The following is a 23,885-nucleotide window of genomic DNA, read 5'->3' as shown; positions in this document are numbered from 1 at the left end:
GGACGTAAAATGCATAAAATACCTAGATTATTGGGCTCTCACAAAAATCTTAGAAATTTCAAGGTAATAGACTAGTTAAATGAAAGGAAGTCTCCTTTTTTGGCTGACTTTTTTAAAGAAGTATTCTGAGGTCATACGGCCCATCGGCCAACAATTATTCTGACACTTTCCTCTTCCCCAACTTTCCCTGCAAATAATGATAACGATGACATCAATTATAAAGGGACACATAATCCTTATGTGCCATATTAGGAAACTGTCCCCGCTTGGCTGTCTTTTCTGTGGTTCATCTCAGATTGGAGTTCCCTTCCCATCAGACATTTCTTCCTAGCCCTCTGTGGGCCCATCTACAACTACCTGGGAAAGCTGGTTTTTCTCAGTCTGGAGAAGTGAAGTGAAATCTCAGTCCATGAAGTGGAATCCACGAAGTGAAATCCACAAGTGAAATTTAATGATCTCAGCAATGGTCTTTTTGCATCTTAATACTTTCAGTTTTTGCTATATATATTAGGCCCACTCTTTGTTCCTGAGTGTTTGATGTTTTATAGAAATTGACCTGGATCCTTGCCTTTGACTAACCCTGAAGGGCCAATTCCACTGGTGTGTTTGGTAGTTATTAAAAAGGGAAAAAAAAAAAAAAAAAAGTATGCTCTTAACGATTCAATACCAATAAAGAGAGACTAATTTGGTGACTTCTTTGGAATACAGTCCATTTTCTCAGTTAAACACACTTCTTCACAGGAAATGGGAAGCTGCATAACTCCTGCTGTCACAGACAGTTGCTAAGTTTTGGTCTGGGGCTACGTTAGCAGGGCAGGGATATTCACCTTATACATACACTCTGACCACACGCAGGTCTCAGCTCCAGAATTTCCAGGAAATTTCTAACACCTGATCCCACATGGGGAGTCCCTCCTGAGGCTGCGAAACCTGGACCGAGTCAGCTCCCAGCATTGGGAGGCATCCGCACAGCCACTCTGAGAGAAGCGATTTCATTCACAACTACAGACTTAAGTTTCAAAGTTATTTTCCAAAATGAAATGGGCAAATGATCTTCATAAATTTACTGCATACAAAAAAAACCAGACTGTCATAAAAAACTTTTTACCATAAAGATATGAACATATAGGTGCACCTGGGTGGCTCAGTCTGTTGAGTGTCAGACTTCGGCTCAGATCGTGATCTCGCAGTTCATGAGTTCCAGCCCCAAGTCGGGCTCTGTGCTGACAGCTCAGAGCTTGGGGCCTGCTTTGTTTTAGATTCTGTGTCTACCCTCTCTACCCCTCCCACACTCACGCTCTGTCTCTCTCTCTCAAAAATAAATAAACGTTAAAAAAATTTAGGGGTGCCTGGGTGGCTCAGTCAGTTAAGCATCCAACTTTGGCTCAGGTCATGATCTCACAGCTTTTGAGTTCGAGCCCTGCATCAAGCTCGTGCTGACAGCTCAGAGCCTGGAGCCTGCCCTCCCTGCCCTGCTCACCCTCAGTCTCTCTCTCTCTCAAAATAAATGTACATTTAAAAAAAATTTTTTTTAATTTTAAAAATTGAACTTTTAGCTAACATGAAAGAAAAAACTTCTTTTACTGTGGAAAAAACACTTTTAAGGTAGAAAAATATAGACACCTAATCGCTCTTCATGGGATTTAGACAAGGGTGAAAGCAACAGAACGAATATGTGAAAAGTTCTATTTCTATTCTGAATTCACTGTACACAGTTTATCCTAATTGTGTCCAGTATATGCTTATTTTCAGAACTACTTAGAAAGTAATAATGTATTAAATGAGTAATTACTGGGTCTCTCTCTGCTTCCTTTTGTGAGCCCAAATAAAGTTAGCAACTCAATCTTATGATTTTCTACATTACACAGGACAGACAACATTCTACATACCTAGTACACAACTAGTATCCAGGAGGGAGAAGTTATCAGAGAAAATTTTCACTTTGCAAAGAAAATTTAAAGAAAATACCTTATTGCACTGATTGCAACAATCTGCTAACCTCTGAGGAAGAAACAGCTCTTTCCTCTTTAGAAAGAATTTTAAAGAGGGTTAGTAGTTATATTAATACAACCCATCAAGCATCAACCCATAAATTTCAGAAGACTGTACTGGAAATGACAAGACCCTAAAATCCAAAACTAAAATGAAAAGACATTAATCTACTGTTATTTTAAAAGGAATATCCAAGCTGGGAGATCTTGCGGTCAAACTCCCTCATTTGGTGGATGGGCACAGTCAGGTCAGTTTTCCCGATACCACACACAGATTAAGCATTAATCAGAAAGGACTACACTGTCCCAACTCCTGAATCTGGGCACATTTCATCCCTTTATGGTAGTGGTCAACTCCTGACTCACTGGGCAGGGCCCGAGAACAAGCGCCCAAAGCGGGGCAATGCCACTGGCCCCAAACCTGCTCTGGGGCCCTTACTTACCGGTCTATCTCTGACACCTGTTAATGCCAGCCACACAAGGGAGCACGTGTGGCACACTCAAAAAGAGGGAGGCCTTAACACTTGGAAGTCTTTGATATAAGCTTCCAAGCCTGGAGTTGTTTTGTTTTTTAAACATTTACGTATTGTGAGAGAGTGTGTGTGTGCACAAGCAGGGAAGGGGCAGACACAGAGGGAGAATCCTAAGTAGGTTCCATGCTCAGCAAGGCGCCCGACGTGGGGCTCAATCCCATGAACTGTGAGATCATGACTTGAGGCAAAATCAAAAGTCAGATGCCAAACTGAGCCACCTAGGGGCCCCCAAACCTGCTGTTTTTAAAGGACCCTCCGAGGGGTGCCTGGGTGGCGCAGTCGGTTAAGCGTCCGACTTCAGCCAGGTCACGATCTCACGGTCCGGGAGTTCGAGCCCCGCGTGAGGCTCTGGGCTGATGGCTCAGAGCCTGGAGCCTGTTTCCGATTCTATGTCTCCCTCTCTCTCTGCCCCTCCCCCGTTCATGCTCTGTCTCTCTCTGTCACAAAAATAATAAACGTTGAAAAAAAAAAAAATTTAAAGGACCCTCCGAGACTCTAACATTCAGCAAAGCTTGAGAACTACTGGCCTAAAATATGCCACTTATGCCACTTAGTCATTGTAATTAGCGACTTCCGTGGCTGCTTGTGTCTCAAGGAGCACTGAAGTAATGTGATTGGTTGATTTTATTGGTATCAACCGTTAACTTTATTTGAATTGTTTAAATTTTAACATAAATATCAGGGCGCCTGGCTGGCTCAGTCGAAGAAGCAGGTGACTCTTGACCTCAGAGTCAGAAGTTCGAGCCCCAAGTCAGGTGTGGAGATTACTTAAATACATAAAACTTAAAAGACAATTTTAACATAAATATCACATTCAATGTTTCTTTGGTAAAAAACAAATAAACCAAATTTATTTAAAATATACTCGAGCAATTCTAATGTTACCTAAACATATGCTTAAAATTCACATCTCAAAAATGAAAACGTAACAGAGAAGCTTAAGAGATATTTTAGTTGCAAGTCCATGAATGTAAAATACCTAGAATTCAGATGTGAGAAAACAGTATAAGCTACAAGCAGAGAACAGGCACAATACACCACATATAATCTTTAGAATATCTAGAACAATGTGAATGTTCAGATAAAAAAAATATATCAGCATAGACTTTCTAATATAAAAGTAGCTATCCTAACTAAAATAAATCATCTCATTTTTTTCATCACACATTCAAGTATAAAAGCTGGTCTTTGCTCATTTTTAGGGAAAAAGGCTAAGAATCCTAAAATTTCGATTTAACTTGAAATGTGATCTCTTCTAATCCTCCTCCTCTAAGAACGTCACACTGAATGCTTCAAAATATGCTTAAATTCAAGTACAATATAAAAAGTAAATAGAACCAGTTACGTATTCCAGACATTTACATTTTAAGGAGCAAATAAAAATTACCGTACCTACAAATCTTTTCAAAAATATCCTCTTGGTACAAACATCCATCTACAGGGAACTTTGGCATCAAAGATAGTAGCATCTGCTATCTACTTGGAAGCAGAAATAGGAGGTGTAAATGTATTTTGTCGGTAAACCTTAAATACCTTCATGTTCACTGATGAAGAACTGAGGAAATCAAGACAGAATGTGGCCAACAAAAGGCCATTATTGATACAAATCTGCAAGCTGCTGAAAGGACTCCACACGTTTCAGGCGTACGAGCAGGTGCAGCTAGGCTCCAAGTCTTTTAGCACAGAACACGCTATTCACAAATGCTGCAAACAGCACTGTGAAAGGGATCTCTCTGCATTCACTGTTTTACTGGCCAAAACGTTTACCTTCACTTTACGCACCTGTTTGCTCATATACGTACGTATATCTGTGTGCACATAAAATACATGTTTAATATACTGAATATGCATACACAGATACATTTCGTTGCACTGAGATCCCACTGTCACACAGACGTTCTGTTCTATGTGTGTGCAAGCAAGCCCGTGCACACACAGGTGCAGGTGGGGGTGTCTTTGAGTGAGTGCAAACTATCAAAAAATTAAGGGTAAAACAGCCACTAGGACCCATTCTTCTCCATTATGTTAAGTCAAGCCTTCCTTTCTTATCCTATCACACCCCATTATGCTCCTTAAAAATAGGAACTCTCAGCTCTTTTTAGGCAAACCCAAAATTAAGCCCTGGTCACTGGATTCACATTTAGGATTCAGAGACTGAGTCCAAGCAAACATTTCATGTCAAAAAAACTCCAGAATTGTTACGTCTTTAACCAAGCCTCCCCACCCCATTAATCCCAACTTTTTAGAGACATTGTTCAAACCGGAACCAAACATAATTTAAAAAAAAATTTTTTAAGTTTATTTATTGATAGAAAGAGAAAGGAGGTGGGGGGTGAGGAATGCGTACCTAAGCAGGGTAGAGGCAGAGAGAAACGAAGAGAGAGTCTCAAGCAGGCTCCACGCAGTCAGCGCAGAGCCCGATGGGGGGCTCAAACTCACAAACCACAAGACCATGACCTGAGCTGAAATCAAGAGTCAGATGCTCAACGGACTGAGCCACCCAAGCGCCCCTCAAAACATAATTTTAACTGTATTTTTGAAAGTAAATCTTTTTTACCAGAAGATACCGACAATACAAAGTAACACAGGTGGGAATCCTAGAACTTGCTTGGCTGCCTCAATAACCCCAAAGAAAACATTTATTTTAGCCAAACAATTGTAATGTTTGTCTCCTTTTAGAAACATCTGCTGCCAAAATAAACATTTGCATTGGAAGAAGTGTTTTGGCTGTTAAGATGGTACCAAATAAAATGCTTATGTTCTGCAATAAATATTTTACTCAAAAAACACACAGCAAAATAGACATCCAAGGACTGCAGAAGATAAACTGAAGACACAAATGAGAATGCCTATTGATTTCTAACACCTTTTTCAAAAGAAACTCAATTTTAATTAGGTTTTTATTTAGATTTAAAGTGATAAGATCAGATGGATCACTAATCTCTATTTAATTTTGCCAGAATATCTTTCAAAACAATTCCATGTTCTCATTGTTGTAAAGGTTTTCGCAACACAGATGTGTTTTTAAAACTAAAAAAGTTGTCATTTTCCATTATACAAGCGCTCATAAACATAAATCTCTCACTTTGCCCTCTTTCCCTTTTCCTGGTTTTATAATGCCAACCGGCATTAGATTATACAAACTTCTGCAACAAGATAAGGAGAGTTAAAATATCAACCCACTAACCTTTGATAACTCAGGAAAAATCTCAGACTACATGCCGTAAGTGAAATGTGCTTGACGTAAATAAATATACCCGCACTTCTGTGGCCTATTTTTCCTGGGTGCTATTTCTTTTATATGAAAATCTTTTTTAAAGCAAGTTGGCACAGACCTACGTATACATTTATGATCACAAAGGACAAGAGAAGTAAAACAAAACATTTGCTCACCCACATCCCTGATCCGGCAAAGGGTACCTTGGTATCTAAGTTTTTTACAACATCTGAAAAACTCAGCATCAGATTCTAGTAACCTTAAAGATTATACTTCCTCTGCGTTAGATGAAATCAACCGGTATACTTCTGTTAACCATCTCCAGGTTTGAATTCCAGGAGCCTAGAGGCAGAACATTCTCCACAGAGGCATAGAAAATTCATTTCCCCTCTCAGCTCAATAAAAACTCAAACAGACTAGTTTTTAGGGCATTGTGCAAAACTAATCTGTTTAGCTATGTATTTGCCTGATGATGTGGGAGAATCAGCACGTGAAAGACCACAAATCTAGTTCCAGTTAATAAATACCAAAATGATGTACTATTATCATATCGAATCAGCAGGTTAACACTAAAATCAAACACTCAGTGGCCAGTACCTCCTTAATCTCAGAAACAAAAAGCAAGCACTGATACCACCCATGTTCAGTTTCATACAAGCATGGCCGTTCTTTCTAACAGAATTCTCATTTAAAATTCCTATCACAAGAGTGGAATGCTAGCCAGGAATCATACTGTGACCCCTGAGCCAAAGACAACTTACCACTCAGCTGGTAAGTGGCAACTCAATTTACAAACTTGAATTCCTGCATTTTAATCCTTTGCAGAAATATACGAGCAATATTAAATGAACTGGATTCAGCTCATTAGAGGTTCACAAACCAAACACAGAAAGCTTTGGAGGCTCTCCAAAGCAAAGTCATGCCTAGGTGGTGATGTCCACTCAATAAAAACTCAATGTCATTATCTTTCAACTTTTTCCCTGAAAAACATGAGCAGCCATGACAAAAACGCTGAGCCAGTTACATTAATACTAGGAGAAAACAGCACCAGCAGCCAATCACTGTGCCAGGACCTTGTCCATGGACAAATTGTAATTATCCAAAATTCACAAACAATGCAACTCAATGAGAATTCCTCACCAAAGAACACAGGCTAAACCTAACAAAATAAATGTGCTCTAATAACCTTTAGCCAATACCTTAACTCTTTTTTTCCACTTCAAAGCTATTAATTAGCCTACACCTGATCGCTTGAACTTGGTATTAAAAAGCTGTGTCTCCTTGAAAATGTTACACACATTCAAAAATGCATTCATAGCTATTTTTAGCCTTCCAGTTATCAAAACAAGATACTATATTTCAAGGCTATATTATCACTAAACGAAAGGGTGAAAAAACAGTACAGATTTCTTAGAACCTTTGATGATGATGAACTCAGTATGGAAGTTTGACATTCTACAGTCAGGGCAGTCAGTTTCCTACCAGATACACTACTTTCCTTTCATTATCAGGAAGATCTGTCCTTAATCAGAATTAGATGTTTCTTCTGGTCTGCAGTAAAAATACCTAATCTAAAATCTTAATTAAAAATTTGCTGAAATACTCGGTGAGTTATCTTCATCAACTTGTCCCTTCAAATAAACCCAAGAGTTCCTGTATTTCAAATCTACGTAAAAGCCACAGGGATTTAAAAAACCCCAAAAAGCTGACAAAAGTAAAGTTACTCTATGTATTAGCATATGTCCTCTACTTGTAGCCTTACACATGTGGGGTTAGAAAATAATGAAAAAAAAAATCGTAGGTAATCGTTCTTTACACACCCTTTCCATTTGTTGGGATTTCCACTTTGGGACTGCACACCGTGCCAATGTCGAAAGCCTGTGATAAGACTTGAACTCACTCAGAGAAAAAGATAAAGGAGCATCCAGGAGCTTGCCATGAACACCGTCTTTCGAAATGACTTTCCAATCTGACATGAGGAAAATACGGTAGAAAGAAGAGCCTGGGTGGCTCAGTCGGTTAAGGTCTGGTCATGATCTCATGGTTCGTGAGTTCAAGCCCCACATCGGGCTTTGTGCTGATGTGCAGAGCCTGCTTGGGATTCTCCCTCTCTCTCTCTCTGCCCCTCCCCAACTTGCGCTCTCTCTCTCAGAATAAATGAACTTAAATTTTTTTTTAAAAAAAGAGAATGCAGAAAAACAAGGAGTGGTTAGTATCCACTTCTTCCCGCCAGGTCGGTCACTTCTTCCCTTCTGCCTCTACTCTTGCCCGTGGCCAGAGTTTTCCTACAGAACTATCAGCCCCCACGTGAAGTCATCTACGAAGGAGAATTAGGATTTTTGGCAGCTAGCTGCCTGGGCCTTCTTGCCTTCAACTAAAGGCAAATTAGGTTAAAATTCGAAGAAGGAAGAGAAAATCACATCTTACTTTTCAATCATGTACAAATTATTTCCCCCTTACCATTAGCGACCTCAGCTAAAGATGTTTTACTCTAGGCAGCAAAATATTGCTGGAAGAAAGAAGTCATGTTGAAAAAAATTAACAGAGCAATTAAGTGTGCAAGTGACGGAGAGAATTCCGGGCAGCCAATTTAATAAAGGACAGTACGAACTAGTGACAGTAACAAAGGCTGTTTAAGGAACCAACAGCTAGGACTCAAAGGCTGAGCTACTTCTAAGCTGCCCTCTAACCACTGTAAAATAAAAATATCACTGAAGGAGGGGCAAAGATGAAAAGGAAAAACAATATTCAGTCTATAAAGGAAAAGGCTCACATGCAACTTAACGGACACAGCTCTGGAGCACGTAAAAGTGTATCGTTCTCCACATCCACTTTACAGAGAGCAGAAGTCTGAGCCAATTTTTTTCCCCCCACAGATCATTTTTGGTTAAACACAGGGAAGGATCTGCAGAGAGGAAGTGTATGAAACCCTGGAAGAGGCTACTGGCAACACTGTGGAGTCACCTACCTGGAGGCGGTAAAATGCACACGGGTTCACCCAATGCACCCCCCCCTCCGCCCCGTCCCCGATTAAAGGCACGGTGTGGGAATTCAGTAAAACGCACATGGATCCTCCTAATGCACCCCCCCCACCCCAACACCCCCCCCCCATTAAAGACACGGTGTGGGAATTTATAAATAAGGCTCTCTGGGGTTTCTAGTAATTAAACACCCTAACGAGTCTGAATTTAGTCTTTTCCTAATATTATGCTTCCTCAGGCCAACATTACAAGGATACACTCTCAGTATCCAAGAGACTATAGGTTTACTACTGCTGGAAAGTAGATGGGTATTTAAGGTAACTCCAACTATTTGATTCTAGAGAAAAATACTGAGTCGATAAAAGGAAGGAAGTCTTTTTTGTTTTAAGCAAAAACACAAAACCCATCAAAGGCTAAGAAAACAGATATATACCAAATCCTCTTATATGAAATTCATATGTTATTGAATAAATGCAAAATAACTTTTTGGGAGAATCCAAAACTTTTCTCAAAGATGATGCCATTTTCATGGTTATTTATTCTTTAAGTTAAAATGTCACCTTTAAAAATCTATTCACAGTTCAGAATCTGCCAGTCTGCCATCAGAAATGTTAGAAAGCCAAGTTCACGACAGGGGGTAGATCTATATAATTTGCTGCAAAATGATGACACTGCCTATCTTTCCAATACAGCCAGTAACACAGTAACAGCCCTCTACCAAACAGATGTTCTGTCCACTTTGTTCTAAGCACCTCACTTTTCCTTCTTGAAAAGAAAAAAAAAAAGGAAACTGCACCCATGATTACTTGAAGAAACAATGATAATTAAAAGAGCAGAAAATCAGTGAAATGCCCCCTAACTCTCTCAGTACCAATCTTAGGTAGTCGGTAAAAGACAAAGACCAGAGGATCACCCATTCGGAGAGGGGTGGGGTAAAAACCAGCACAAACCTGCTGCTGTGGGTACTGCATTCCTCCCATGGCCCCTGGGGTCCGACCCTGGATGCTGATTGGATAGCGCTGTGGCCCTGGGGGACCGTAGGAGCCTCCGGGGTAAGGGCTGCTCTGCTGAGGCTGAGAATGAGGGTTACTGCCCATCCCGTATAACTGCGGCCTCTTCATCACCATAGGATCCATTGGGCTGCCCTGTGAAGAAAGAAACAGACACAGATTTAAGTCATGATTTATTACAAAGGCAGAAACTGTGTTACACTCACATATGTTAAAAACACAACTATCCTTACTTTTGAAAATATTAAAAACATACAATACACACAAGTATCATATCATTATGTTGTATGTAACACCTGAGATGAATATGCTGTAGGTCAATTATTGCATTAAAAAAAAGTAATAATAGGGGCGCCTGGGTGGCGCAGTCGGTTAGGCGTCCGACTTCAGCCAGGTCACGATCTCACGGTCCGTGAGTTCGAGCCCCGCGTCAGGCTCTGGGCTGATGGCTCGGAGCCTGGAGCCTGTTTCCGATTCTGTGTCTCCCTCTCTCTCTGCCCCTCCCCCATTCATGCTCTGTCTCTCTCTGTCCCAAAAATAAATAAAAAAACGTTGAAAAAAAAAATTAAAAAAAAAAAAAAAAGTAATAATAACCTGGCAAATAAAAACCCAGAAGAACATTTAAGAAAAATACCCAGATGGCTACAAGACTTTTTTTTTTTTTTTTTTTTTTTACTTTTAGGGAGATTTTAACAATTAAGAGGGATCTGGTGTAAACCAGAGAAGGAAAGAGTCTGCAGAAAGAAAACATTTGCATCTAAAATCCTGCTATACATATAGGAATGAGCATGATCAGTTAATCTCACCCAACTCCTGTTAGCTTTAAGTATAGTGAGTGGTTCGCAAGGCTTTCTGACTTCAAAGTATTCTTAGAACAACGACTTTGTTTTGGACCTGAGTCTGGAACTCCTGATCAAACATTAATGCATCTGAGTGCTCATGAGAAAGTGAAAGGGTAGATTTTAGATAATACAGAATGTCTAGGGTAAAAAGTTTCAAAGACTACTAGTGTGCATGAATAGGCTCCCAGACTATGAGTCACAAGCCACCTTCCCTATGTCAGTATCTTAACCAAACATAACTAGTTCAAAACTAGACTCTAAGTTTTATTTTTGGTTTAGTGAGTCAGCCCATGAGCCTCAGGGCCAAGGCCATTCAGCAGAGCCAGAACTAGAGCCTCAGCTGGGGCTTTCTTGCCCCGGGTGCTTCAAAGGAGCAATGCAGTGGTGGGGGAAGTCCCTCCCCAAGGGGCTAAAAAGGCCTGCAGCATTCATCCAACCATCCTTCTCGCCTGCCGCCGGCCTGCCTTCCTGCCTGCCTGCCTGCCTTCCTTCCTTCCTTCCTTCCTTCCTTCCTTCCTTCCAAAACCATATATTGATTCCTACTGCATGCCAGACTCTGTAATATATATGAAAACTCTCCAGAAGGCTCAAAGATTAGCAGAATAAATGAATGAAGAAGTGCCAGGCTCAAGGTGGGGAGGGACAGGGCGTAGAGTGCCATAAGGCAGAAGCCGCAGCAGAAACCACAGGCTCAACGGAGCCGAGCTTCCTGGTGTGGACAAGGAAACATAAGCAGCTCAGATCCAGATGAAGCAGGAATTTGCAAAGAAGCTGAAGCAGGCGGAAGCCAGTACGAGGGTGAGCCTTACAAGTCAGCTTCGGACTGCATCCGGGGGATGAACCACCGGGTGCTTTCAACAGAGAGAATGATAATCGGATCCAGCTTTCAGAAGGACTGCTCTCAGGCAACTGGCTGGAACCAGGGTGGGCTGCCGCAGCGGGCAGGCGAGCTGAGGTCCTAAACTGGTAGCTAGCAGTGGTGGGAGAAAGCGAGCCCGGATTCCAGTGACAGGATGGGGATGCGGCACCACTTGGAGACTGAGTGAGTGACGGGAGAAGACAGGAGTCCAGGGTGGCTTAATAGATGATAAGACACCAACTGAGATGGAACGTGCGGAGGCACGGGCAGATCAACCGTCTCCCCCATGCCAGAGGGAGCCTTCAGTATGCTACGTATGAAATCTGAGCTTCCTACAGGAAATCCAGTGGAAAACATCCAGAAGGAAGGGACACAATACATTTGTAGCTTGGGGAGTAAGGGCTGAGCTACAATAACAAATGGGGGAAAGCCAGCATATAGAGGATATGCTCCTGGAAAGGTGGTGATTTTTCTGTTTTACTCACCACTGTATCTCCAGGACGTAAGTCAAACAGTACACCTGGCACACAGCAAAATGTTCAGTGACTACTGGATGAGTTAATCAACAGGAAGCATATAAAACCTCAAGAACTTTATCTAGGAAGAGTAGATGAACAAAAGAACAATGCATAGAGGACAAAACTAGAGAATATCACCATTTAAGGGAAAGAAGGAGCCCACAAAGAGGCCAAAAGAACAGTCGGAAAATACAGGCTCTAGAGTACGGTGTCATGGAAAAGAAGGGAGTCGTGCCTCGAAACACGACAGGCATGCCAGATGCAGCCCAGGTGTCCAACAGGTGAGGGCAAAACCCTGCTCTGTACCCGACGACTCGAAGGTAACTGCCGAGTCTGGCCAGGGCAGCCTCATCACAGAGGTGAGGGCAGTAACCAAAAGACAAGGAACTAAGCCAGGAATGGGAGGTGAGAGAGGTGAGCCGGGAGCACAGACCCAAAACCCAAGCTGGGGAAGCTCCGTGACAGCCGGTCTTCCCTCCCACCCGCACCCCAGCCCAAGGCCGCAAGCAATCTTTCCCCTCCTTCCTGCACGTCTGCTGTGTGCAGCGGGCCAGGCCCCGGAGAAAATGCACACGCATCAGGAGCTGTCCTGGGGAAATGAGCGATCCACTGAAGCAGACGGGCTGAATAGAGACTGCAATGCCCCCAGTGGACACCCTAAGCGGACCGTGCAGCGGATCCTCAGCGGGTCTGTGATGGGCTGTCACAAAGCCTTCCTGTAGGGAAGCTCAGGTCTGAGGGATTCGTAGGAATCTGCCAGGAACTGATCTCACCTGAACGAAAACGTGGGGAGGCCAAACAGTTCGGCTCGAAATTCACAATTTCATGGGCTTGTAAATGTGTTACTCTCACCCGTCAAGGAAATTTTGTACTTACGATGACAGAAGTTTCTCAAACAATACACTGATGTTACACCACCTGTGCTGACTTCACAATTCAACACACAAACATGTATGTTGACACACTGTAACAAAACTAAAATCGAGTACTGAGAATTAAGTTTTCCCAGAATCATATAAATTAAAATGGGTGCCTAAAAAAAGCAAAATGTAATTCTTTCCCACACTTTCTTTGAAAAGATAAAATAAAACTTTCTATGGAAGTGTGAAAATCAAGGCTGAGCTGGTGATTTCAGAATCCGCACAGCGAATGAATGGCCAACAGAGAGGCTGAGTAAATCAGATTTCAGGCTAAATTTCTAATACGGGGCCCTGAGGCAGCCCTATCTCCACATTCATTCTGGATTAGCCAGGGCAGAGGAAAGGTCTACTTATTTCACTTTAAATAGTGCACAACCCAAACTGGTTAAGTAAAGCAGAAATTTAAAATGGAAAAATGATTGGAATGTCTATATTTTAATGCTACAGATAACAGTGCAGGAAATTCATCTTATCAGTGACTAAAACTGTTTCGTAATATCTATCTCATCACTGCCATAAACTCTCACAGTCCTGCTTAAAATTCAGCTAATTGGCACCCATGTCAAAAATGTTAGCTTAACCCTGAGATTTCTGAAAATCTAAAGCATGAAATACACACATTATCTGTACCTCTCAAAATGCATCTAATACCTTTCAGTGAGACTTCAGATATGAAAACAGATACTTATACAGTGCAAATTATTTAATTTTAACCTTCTCGCCTTATGGCCTTGTGTTAAGTACACATCCACACCCCAAATTCATCCTGCTGTGTATTCTTGCTATTTTTAACATTAAATAAATAACGGGATATTTCAACCCCTGCTTTTTACTACTATCTCCTTAAAGAAACCAAAGACCAAATCAAATCTAAGTCTTTTCCAAAAAAACATAAAGGCCAGGTCACTTCTCATATTCAGTTCTAACCCAAAACAATTTTACATTTTTATCATCTACACTTGAGATGATCTATTCCTGAGTATCAGTATTTTCATTTCTCATATAAGACATCTGCTGTAACAGAGACATCGTCCACATTTAAAAAGTCCTCAAATACTTTTCTAAATATGTTACTCCAAACGGGTTTTCCCTCTCCAGATACCATTCCACAACTGCTGGTTCCTGAACTTCGATTCTGTAAATTAAGACAAGAGCTTTGAAGCCTATGGTAAGTACTGCCCACTTTCAAAGAGCTCAACACAACTAGTGTAGGTTTGGTAACTCAACATCTCATGCAATTTTGTTTCTTGATAAGACTTTCTCATAACCCCTCCTTTGTTCAAATAAGTTTTTGTAAATATACGTATGTATGAGTTATTTACCATACATGCACGCACGTGCACACACTCTCCTAAATCTTCTGGGAAGCCGTCACAACTACCTACACCCTCCAAAATCCTCAGAAGGTTCTCCATTCCTAGGACGACGACACAAGAGTACAGTGTATATTTTTTAAATATATAGTTGATATAAATTCTAGACAATCCAGGTGGCACGGTTAGGCTGTATTCTAGGTTACAGAGGTTTGCAGAGGCCGGCCTGAGAATCCAACTACCCTTTTAAAGATTACCCAAGTTAAAGAACAACTCACTTCTATACCTTTGGGATACTTTAGATACACTTGGTGCTTTTTACTCTTACTCCTTCATTACCCCCTTCCAGAGTACTCCTACATATATACTTACAATAAAGATATCTATGTAATTTGTTTACTACTGGATATCCAGTTAAGGAGATGGTTTATTAGTAGTTTCTTTCTGAATATAATATTTCACAAATTGAAGAAAGGCACGGCAAAACCCACCGAAAGAACTATCCGCATTTTTTTGATCTACAATTGTATCTATGTATCTGGATTAAGTAACAGCTTAGAGAAAGAAACTCTTCCCGTTTCAACCATTATTTGGGAAAATGTTCTAAATTACCAGCAACTTAAGAAAACTTCGAAGTAACATTCCATTACCTATAAAATGAAACCCAACTGGAGTAAATGAGTGTTTGTACTGGTAGGTTTCGTACCCACTAACAGGTTTGTTACCGCTACTCTTTCTGAGAGATCATATGACAATAAGCTTTAACCAAGAGCTTTCAACACTGTGTCTTGCTCCAACTCTAATACTCTCTCTCAAGTGGGGCGGGGTGCTACTTATCCATATCCGTCCCAGAGACTGACGGGACACAGCACGGTCCAGGGAAGAGAGGGTGGGCTTAGCTGCCGAGCAGACCCTCACCCTTATCCCCCCCCCCCCAATTACCACCACTGTAGAACCCTGAATATATATGTTGCTTATTGCTTGGTCTTCTACTCACTAAATGGAAGAAATAAAACCAAGCTCACAATTAACGTGAAAGACCAGTAACAGTTCTCAGAACCACTTACACCAACTGCCCGAAGAAGAAAACTCGAACGACGATCCTAGGATGTGGGAACGAGCCACAACAAATGAGCACCGTGGAACAGAGACACGGAAAAGGACATATGAAACAATGTCAAGTGTTTAAGAGCGATGTGCATGAATTACAGCCATGTGAAAACTCGGCTGATAAGGATCAGAGCCAGCCACAGTGACCTGTAAGTAGTGGCTGTCATATCATGAAGCAATCTATGTTTACTTTTCTGTGATAATGTCTAAATATAACTCTAAAATGCTTTTTTCCCCCCCAGGCGTGCTGCAAACATGACTATGGTTTGCCACAGGGCGGGGGTGGCTGGGAGACACAGCTGATCCGCAGTCGCCCTCCCCCATCCCGGCACCCACACTCCCATTCACGGCACTCACCAGCAGGGAATGGCTGCTGGTCCTCATTTGGGGGGTGCCCCTGCTCTCCTCTCTGTGTAGCCCCAGGCTCACTCAAGTCCTGGTTCAAGGACAGCAGAGCGTCCCCCTTCACCACACCCCAGAAACACTGTCTATGGGACGGGCCCCGAAATCTCTCCTACGCCGCTGGTAACAGACTTCTGAGTTGCCTCGTGTTGTTATGGAACTCGTGTACGAGTTTTTCATTTCTCAGGTGTTCCTTCTTACCTCCCAAGTAGTCTAGAATGGCAATGCCCATGCTCCGCAGCTCTGTATGTGTGTCTCACTTAGCACACCGCACAAATGACCTAGATTGTGCTGACTCAGGAACTCCACGGAATGAAGGCTGATGGCATAAAGTAAAACGTTCTCGAAAATAAAGTGCAACAAACTCCCTGGCCAATTTCTACCTTGATTCTGTACACATAAGCAGAAGACATGTAAGAAGCCAATGATGATTTACAGTGCAACATTCTTGCTCAAGCTCTTCTAATGGCATTAACATCAGTTTAAATCAAACACAGAGGAGCCAGGCACTAAAGACTTTCCTTCATCTCATAAACGTACCTATTTATGTACATATTCCTCCTCAGGTCAGAAAACCCCAAGACCCTCAGTTTCCACTGCCACCACCACCACAGGATCCCACTGCCCAGAAAACTCTCCATCCCAGATGACATCATGGGGGCCGGAAGTTGTGGGGACATGCCCGGGGCTGTGGAACTCGTGCAGAGCGGAGACCAGGAGAGAAGCGTCCTGACTCAGGCCCACAGTCCCCTCCTCTGCAGCATGCATCCACATAGGCCATGAGACTGAAGCAGGGAAAAATGCACCCAGCATCTAACACCATTGTGCTTTTACTTATACTAATAATGACAAGACAATAACGTGTATGAGGACCTGAACCAAAACCTGGAACTTCGAATCTGAGTATCGACACACTGGAAGTTCTCCTTGTCGATACAGGAATGTTTGCTATGTTCTACAATGGTAAGGGAAGGACCAAGAAGTGGAATTCTAAGACATTAGTCATGGCAGAAAAGGCTGTTGTGGGGTGCCTGGTTGGCTCCGGCAGTTAGGCATCTAATTTGATTTTGGCTCAGGTCATGATCCCATAGTTCAAGGGTTCAAGTCCCGCATCAGGCTCTGTGCTGACAGTGTGGAACCTGCTTGGGATTCTCTCTCTCCCTCCCTCTCTGCCCCTCTCCTGGTCACTCATTCTATCTCTCTGTCTCTCTCAAAATAAGTAAATAGACTTAAAAAAAGAAAAAGAAGAGGCTGTTTTGTTGTTGGCTCCAAGAACCATGGTGCCCTCTAACCATGATGCCATCTATAATGTGGGAAGAGGGGCAGGGACGCACCAAAATAGTCATATACGGACTTGGAGAGACAACCACGGTCAGTATTTTTGGTTTGAGTTTCCTTCAGGCAAGTTACATAGAACATACATATGTGTGGAACCACAGAGTGAAACTTGAAAGAAGAGAGAGGGTAAGGGGATGAAGGGAAAAAATTGTAAAAATAGGACTGTAGGAAATTTTATTTGTGCAGTTTTTATCTGAAAGAAACATGTTTTGATGTGTAATTTTAAATAAAGAAGTTTGTCACATATACATTATCATTACACAGGACAGGAGCAGAAGACACAATATTTTTTCCTAATTATATCCTACATTTAAAATACCACTGGATTTTCACTTTCCAGAATTAAGATTAGCCATAAAATATTAATATGCTATTACATATATATAAAGTAACTCCATAAACTACCAATAAAAAGTAACATTCAAAAAAAGTACCATGCAGAAGAAGCTGAATCTTAACTTAGGGATACTTTAAAAAATGCATCTATGATGTATGTCTATCCCAAATATAGCCTATAATGTCGGAGGTCAATGAAATATCCTCGAAAAACCTATCCAAAGATCCTCCTGACCTCCATTATCAAATAATGACCAACATCTACCATGCACTTACAAAGTACTTTAATACACGTTCACTTGATCACAATTCTTAAGATACTCTGGATAAAGGATTCAGCAATGAAACAAAGCATCTGAGAACAGAAAAGAACCTCATTGGTTCATAGGTGATGTATGTATGAACCCCCTAAGTGTCTAAAACCATGAATGTTATTAATTCCTTTCTTCTCTATAAGAAAAATATGTTCCTTGTGATTTACATCCATTGGTTTTACTTAGATCCTTTTGCAGAATATTTGAAGACAGCTATATCTATTTCCTTTTTCTGAGCAAAATATGCCAAACCTTGGTCCCCTTAATACAAAAGGGACTTGCTCCTTTTTCCCAGAGCCTATCCTGGTACTAATGTGGGCTTGGATCTCTGTGCTTGTTTGGCGGCCCCATCACACTTTTTTTTTTTTTTTAATTTTTTTTAAATTTTTTTGAGAGACGGGGGGTGGGGGCAGGGGGGAGGGACAGAAAGAGAGAGGGAGAGAGAGAATCTTAAGCAGGCTCCAATTCCAGCATGGAACCCAACTTGGGGCTCGATCTCATGAATGCAAGATCGTGACCTGATTGAAATCAAGAGTCCGATGTTTAACCGACTGAGCCACCCGGAGGGCTCCCCCACCACACTCATGATCCATCCCATCAGATGTAATGAAACCTCACTTCTCCCTTCTTCTATTATAAAGTTGGTTAGTTGACTCTAGTGGTACAAGTTTGTCTGTATCTCTGCTTATTTTCATTTTGCTTATTTCTGGTCACATTCCAGCCTGACGTCTAACATATTAACTGTATTTCCTATCTTGACATCAACCACCAATTAAATCAGCATGCCATTTCCATGTCTTTGCCACTGTCACTGACAAAATTATTGAAGAGGTCAAGGAAGCAGACAGAGCCTTCAGCTAACCACCAGTGCCATTTTTAAAGACTGACATAAAGCCAGGCATCAGCATTCTTGGAGGAAGGTCCTCATTATAAACCTTAGGAAAATCCTTTGCAATGATGCACAGAACTCTGCTGATTCACTTACAGTGCTTACTATGCAAGCACAAACACCTGCCTTGAGTGACCACCTCTTCCCTGTTTCAAATCCTCCATCTTTTTCATAAAAATAAACAGTCCATGGTTTAAAAAAAAAAAAAAAAACCCTTAGAATTCTAGACAAAAAAGGTATAAGGGAATGGCAGGGAGTTTAGAGTCCGACAGACCTGGTGTGTGAGTCCTACCTATACAACTTACTAGCTGTGTAACTTAGGTTCCCGTCTAACAGTAGGTCATGTTCACCTCTTGTGTTGCTGGGGGATTAAATGAAGTACCACAGGATTTATCACATAGCAATAGCTTCCTAAATCTTCTTTCTCTTCCTCTTAACAAATTAGCAAATGGAAGTCAGAGTGAAATCACTCAGTAATTTATTTATTTTTTTGTCTCCCAGCACACTGTTAATTAAAGGGAAAAATTTTGTTTTATTCATTTGTATACCTAGCACTGAGCACAATGCCTGGCATAGTTAACATGTGTTGAACAGAAGCAATGACTTTCTCAACACCGCATCGCCAGTTAAATAGGACTCTAACTGGAGTGAAGGCTTCTTGACGGTCAATAGTACAAGAGGTAAAGAATCAAGCATCATTGCACACAAAGCTTCACTTTTCACAAGTTCAGATAAAGCCACAGCTTCCATTACTTCCTCGTGTCTGTGTCCCCCAAACGTGTCTCCCTTGGCTGATTCCCTGAGCCCCAGAGCTCTACACCCAACTGCCACCCAACATTCCTGCCCGGATGCCTAGTACCCTCCCCACCCGTTTCTGATCTCAGGGAAAGACACTCCCCATTCAGATGTACTGGTTAGGATCCCAGGATGCATCCTGACTCCTTCCTGTCCCACCACAGACATCCCTCACCAAGTCCCACCACAGCTGGACCCATCACTGCTGCCAAAGAGAATCGCCCCCTCCGACCAGAATGGCCTCCATGGGGCTCTAAAAAACCACCTACTTTCCCACCACTGGGCCTTTGACTGTACTGTCCCCTCCACGAAGGAGCTCTATGCTCCTGGAGAACTCGGCCCTACTGTCCTGTCCTCAGAGAAACCCTCCCTGAACACCAGAGTGAGGCAGGACTCCCCTCAGAAAACACTGTGCTTTTCCTTCATGGCCCTCAGGAAAGCCTGCAAGAACATCTATTTGAGTGACTATTTGATACATGTCTGTCTCCCCAGCTAGACTGTCCCACAGGAACAGGAATGATGAAGTGAGAAGAAAAATATTAAACCCATTTAGAGCGATCATCTAGATTCCACAGAATCAAGTCCAGAAAATAAGACTGCTTTCGTTCCCCACTTTGGGGCAGATTTTTATAACCTGGGAAAACCTATTATTTGCCTAATCCCCCAAGCTCAGCAACTTCTTAAGTCAATTCAGTGAGAAAATTACTGTCTGCACCATACTTTTAAATTTAATTTAGCAAATGTAATTGTATGAACCCAAGTAGGTATGTATATGTGTGTGTGTATAAATATATATGTGTATCTACATACATACACACACACATATATATATGTATTTTTTATTTCAAAATTAGATTAGATCTAAAGGGAATATCAAAATAGTAACGGTATATATTTCTATTTTCCTGCAGATTTGTTATTCTCAGCACCCAAAAAAAAAAAAAAAAACTGTACAGCTATTACCATGGCTTTGACAATTTCTAAAATTTACATCTCTAAGTATGCACTATCATTCATATTCATTGTGTCACAACTGACAACTTAGTAGCAGGCTTATTTAAGAAAGATCATATAGTATATTTCCCATATAAATATAGATTTAAATCAAGAAAGGAAGCTTTTGTAAGAGTATGTTAAATTTCGACTTCATCACTTTTAGCTGTGTAATGCTGAAGAAAGTCACACTTCACCTCTCTGCATCTCAGTTAACACATCTAAACACCAAGAACACTGCCACTCTCACTGTAGAGTTACAGAACTGGAGATCCTGTAGTTAAGTCCTTGGCACAAAACAGGCTTTTAATAGGGATAGATTTTATTATCATCATTATTAGGTGGAAGTGTAACGTCAGAATAATCACCAAGAGGCACGGATACCCTCCACCCCTCCACTAATGTGCAGGCGAGAGAAACGCTGCTAATCAATCCTAGCATTCATTCTCCCGAAGTCCAGTGAGCCTCAGAATCTTCCACCCTGCACAGCTGCAGGGAGCCACTACCAATTATCAGATTCTGCAAACAAGCAGAAACTAACATGCTGTGTCTACCACAACGGGAAAAGCATAACGTTTGACATTGGGTAGACCTGGGTTCATAATCCTCTCCTGCTGCCGACTGGCCACGAAATGTCAGGTAAATTCTTCCAGTGCTCTACACCACAGTTTTCCCATCTTTCAAGTGAAGATAATACCTCCCTCAAAAAGACAACCGTTCTAAAGATGTCTGGCGTGTGATTTGCATCCACAAATAATTCCAAAGACATGCCAGAGCAGCACCTAAAGACAGACCGAGAAGTTCCTGGTTTCCCCAGCAATCGCCGTGGTTGCCATCTTGCCTCTTTGAAACGATTTCATTAACGTTTTAAAATTAACGACTTCAAAATTGCATTAAAGAAAATACCCACAGAAATATTTGAAGGTTAACAACTGACTTACCAATCTCTAGACAAAGAGTGCCTGCCTACACAGACCGCCAGCCCCCCGTGTAAACATGCTTTCCGGAGGCACGATCCCACAAAAGACCCACTTTATCAGAGCCATGATTAAGTGAAAGCATATACTGGTTGTAGTGTAATGCGACTGTTCAAAGAAAAAAAAAGTTAATATGACTAATACACAGTTGACCCCTGTACATCATCGGAGTTTGGGCACTGACCCCACACAGAGTCAAAAATCCACATGTAACTCTGGACTCTCCAAAAACTTAACTACTATTAGCCTACCGTGGACCAGAGGCCTTGCCAATATCTTAGTCTATTAACATGTATTCGTATATGTATTGTATGCTCTACATATATACGCTGTATTCTTACAATAAAGTAAACCAAAGAAAATGTTTTGAAGAAAATCATAAGGAAGGGCACCTGGGGAAGGGTCAGTCAGTCGAGCATCCGACTCTTGATTTCAGCTCAGGTCATGATCTCATGGTTTGTGGGATCGGGCCCCACTTCCAGCTCCTGCTTGGGATTCCTTCTTTCCCTCTCCTTCTGCCCCATCCCCACTCACGCTGATGCTTTCTTTCTCTCTCAAAATAAATAAACTTAAGAAAAACCATAAGGAAAAAATACATTTACAGTACCGTACTGGATTTATCAAAAAAAAAAAAAATCCACACATAAATGACCCTTGTTTAGTATACACTGAAAAAGGGCAATTAAATGCATATATAATAATTCCTAGGCAGGATCCCACACTGAAGGAAAGAAGATTGCTATAGAGATGCTATTTGGATAGCGGACAAAATCAGAATAGGGACGGTAGTTCAAGTACTGCACCCAAGTTAAATATCCCAACGGTGCTAACGGCCCTGGGGTATGTAAAAGAACCACCTCGTCCCAGGAAATGCACTCCAGGAAAATCACTGGCACTATTAAGGAGTAAAGGGGCAGACACATGCAACCTATTCTCAAAAGCTCCTGAGAAAATTCATTGTAGGTAGATCGGTGGGTGGGTAAAAGTAAATGTAGCAAAATGTTCAAAACTGATGTATCAAAGTAAAAAGTATACGGGACCTCTCTGCACTATTCTTGAGACTGTCCTGTAAATTTGAAATTATTTCAGAATAAAGCTAAAAAAAGGGAGCAAAAAGAAACTGAAAAACCAGAATAATCACTGTATCTTTTATCTACAAGTAGGGCCCTCAATGACCACACGGTGTCACTGGGGCCTCTGGCACCACGGGGGAGGGGGCCCTGTGAGGAGGAAAGTTGGGGAAAAGAAACATAGAGAACCAAAAGAGTCAAAACACCAGAAGCGTGCACACAGAATAAAAGAAGGGTACGTGGTGAGATATAACTGGGGAGGAGTATGGGGCTGCAGTACTTTCCCTAAATGTACTAAAACTGGCAAAACACATAATATTTTAACTTTTTTTTAAGTAGGCTTCATGCCCAGCACAGACAGCAACACAGGGCCAAACTCACAACCCCAAGATCAAAACCTGAGCTGAGATCAAGAGTCAAATGCTTAACCAACTGAGCCCCCTGACTATATATTTTAAATACTTGTTAAAAAATAATCCTAGGAAGGAGCGCCTGGCTGGCTCAGTCGGAAAAGCACTCACCTCTTGATCTTGCGGTAGTTACGTTCAAGCCCCACGTGGGGTGCAGCGATTACTAAAAAAATAATAATAATAAAGTTTTTTTTTAAAGGAGGTTTTTATTTTTTTTTTAATTTTTTAATGTTTATTATTTTTGAGACAGAGATACAGAGCATGAACAGGGGAGGGTCAGAGAGAGGGACACACAGAATCCGAAGCGGGCTCCAGGCTCTGAGCTATCAGCACAGAGCCCGATGCGGGGCTCGAACTCACAGACTGTGAGATCGTGACCTGAGCTGAAGTCGGAGGCTTAACCAACTGAGCCGCCCAGGAGCCCCTTAAAAAGGGAGGTTTAAAAAAAAAAAAAAAATGATCCTAGGAAGCTTACACACACACACACACACACACACACACACACACAATTAATTTAAAAAAAAAGAAAAAAAGAAAGACCTTCCAGGTTAAAACCCTGCTCTGCTAGAGACCCTTCCCCACAAATTACATTTCCAAGTTAGCAGCCTCAACCTTCAAGATGTAATAAAGGCTTTTCTCCTTCCTCAGGTTTCTTACTATGCTTTTTAAAAGATCTCCAACCAGCTTTAAAGATGTAAATGTACCATCTTTAACCAGAAAACCTCCCTTATTTGTTTCCGTAACTTTCAAAATGTGCTTTCATAAGACCCCACCTTCCCCATGGGACCCTGCTCCCCGCTCAAAGGATGTAAACAGACCTGGTCCTCTAGCAGTGCCTCCTAGGGCAGGGCAGGGCGGGGCGGGGCAGGGCCACCCCCCCCCCCGCCCCCATCAAATTGTCTCCTTTAAAATAAGGAAAGCAACTATCCAAATGAAAACATTGCCAGTTTTTTAAATCTCAGTACAAATACAAAAAGTGAACTATCCCCAAACTGTGGTTGACAAAGCTTCCGTTGGAGGAAGGAGAGGGTTCAGAGACCGCCACCTAATTAACGGTTGAAGTGCAT

The 23,885-nt window shown here is 41.7% G+C and overlaps 1 protein-coding gene across 8 annotated transcripts in view; it reads right to left on the bottom strand.

Moving 5' to 3' along the window:
* The window catches only part of ARID1B (AT-rich interaction domain 1B), a 433,036-nt gene that overhangs the window by 371,583 nt on the left and 37,568 nt on the right, over nt 1–23,885 (bottom strand). For all 8 annotated transcript variants that reach the window (XM_030316661.2, XM_030316667.2, XM_030316662.2 and 5 more), the window contains exon 2: nt 9,673–9,867. In XM_030316661.2, the coding sequence (XP_030172521.2) occupies nt 9,673–9,867 (195 nt within the window). The remainder of the gene's footprint in view (nt 1–9,672; nt 9,868–23,885) is intronic.

Source organism: Lynx canadensis, chromosome B2 (assembly GCF_007474595.2).
Source record: "Lynx canadensis isolate LIC74 chromosome B2, mLynCan4.pri.v2, whole genome shotgun sequence".
In the NCBI taxonomy this organism is placed as follows: domain Eukaryota; kingdom Metazoa; phylum Chordata; class Mammalia; order Carnivora; family Felidae; genus Lynx; species Lynx canadensis.
Note: the sequence above shows the minus strand (reverse complement) of the source record. Positions and strands in the feature narration are given on the sequence as shown.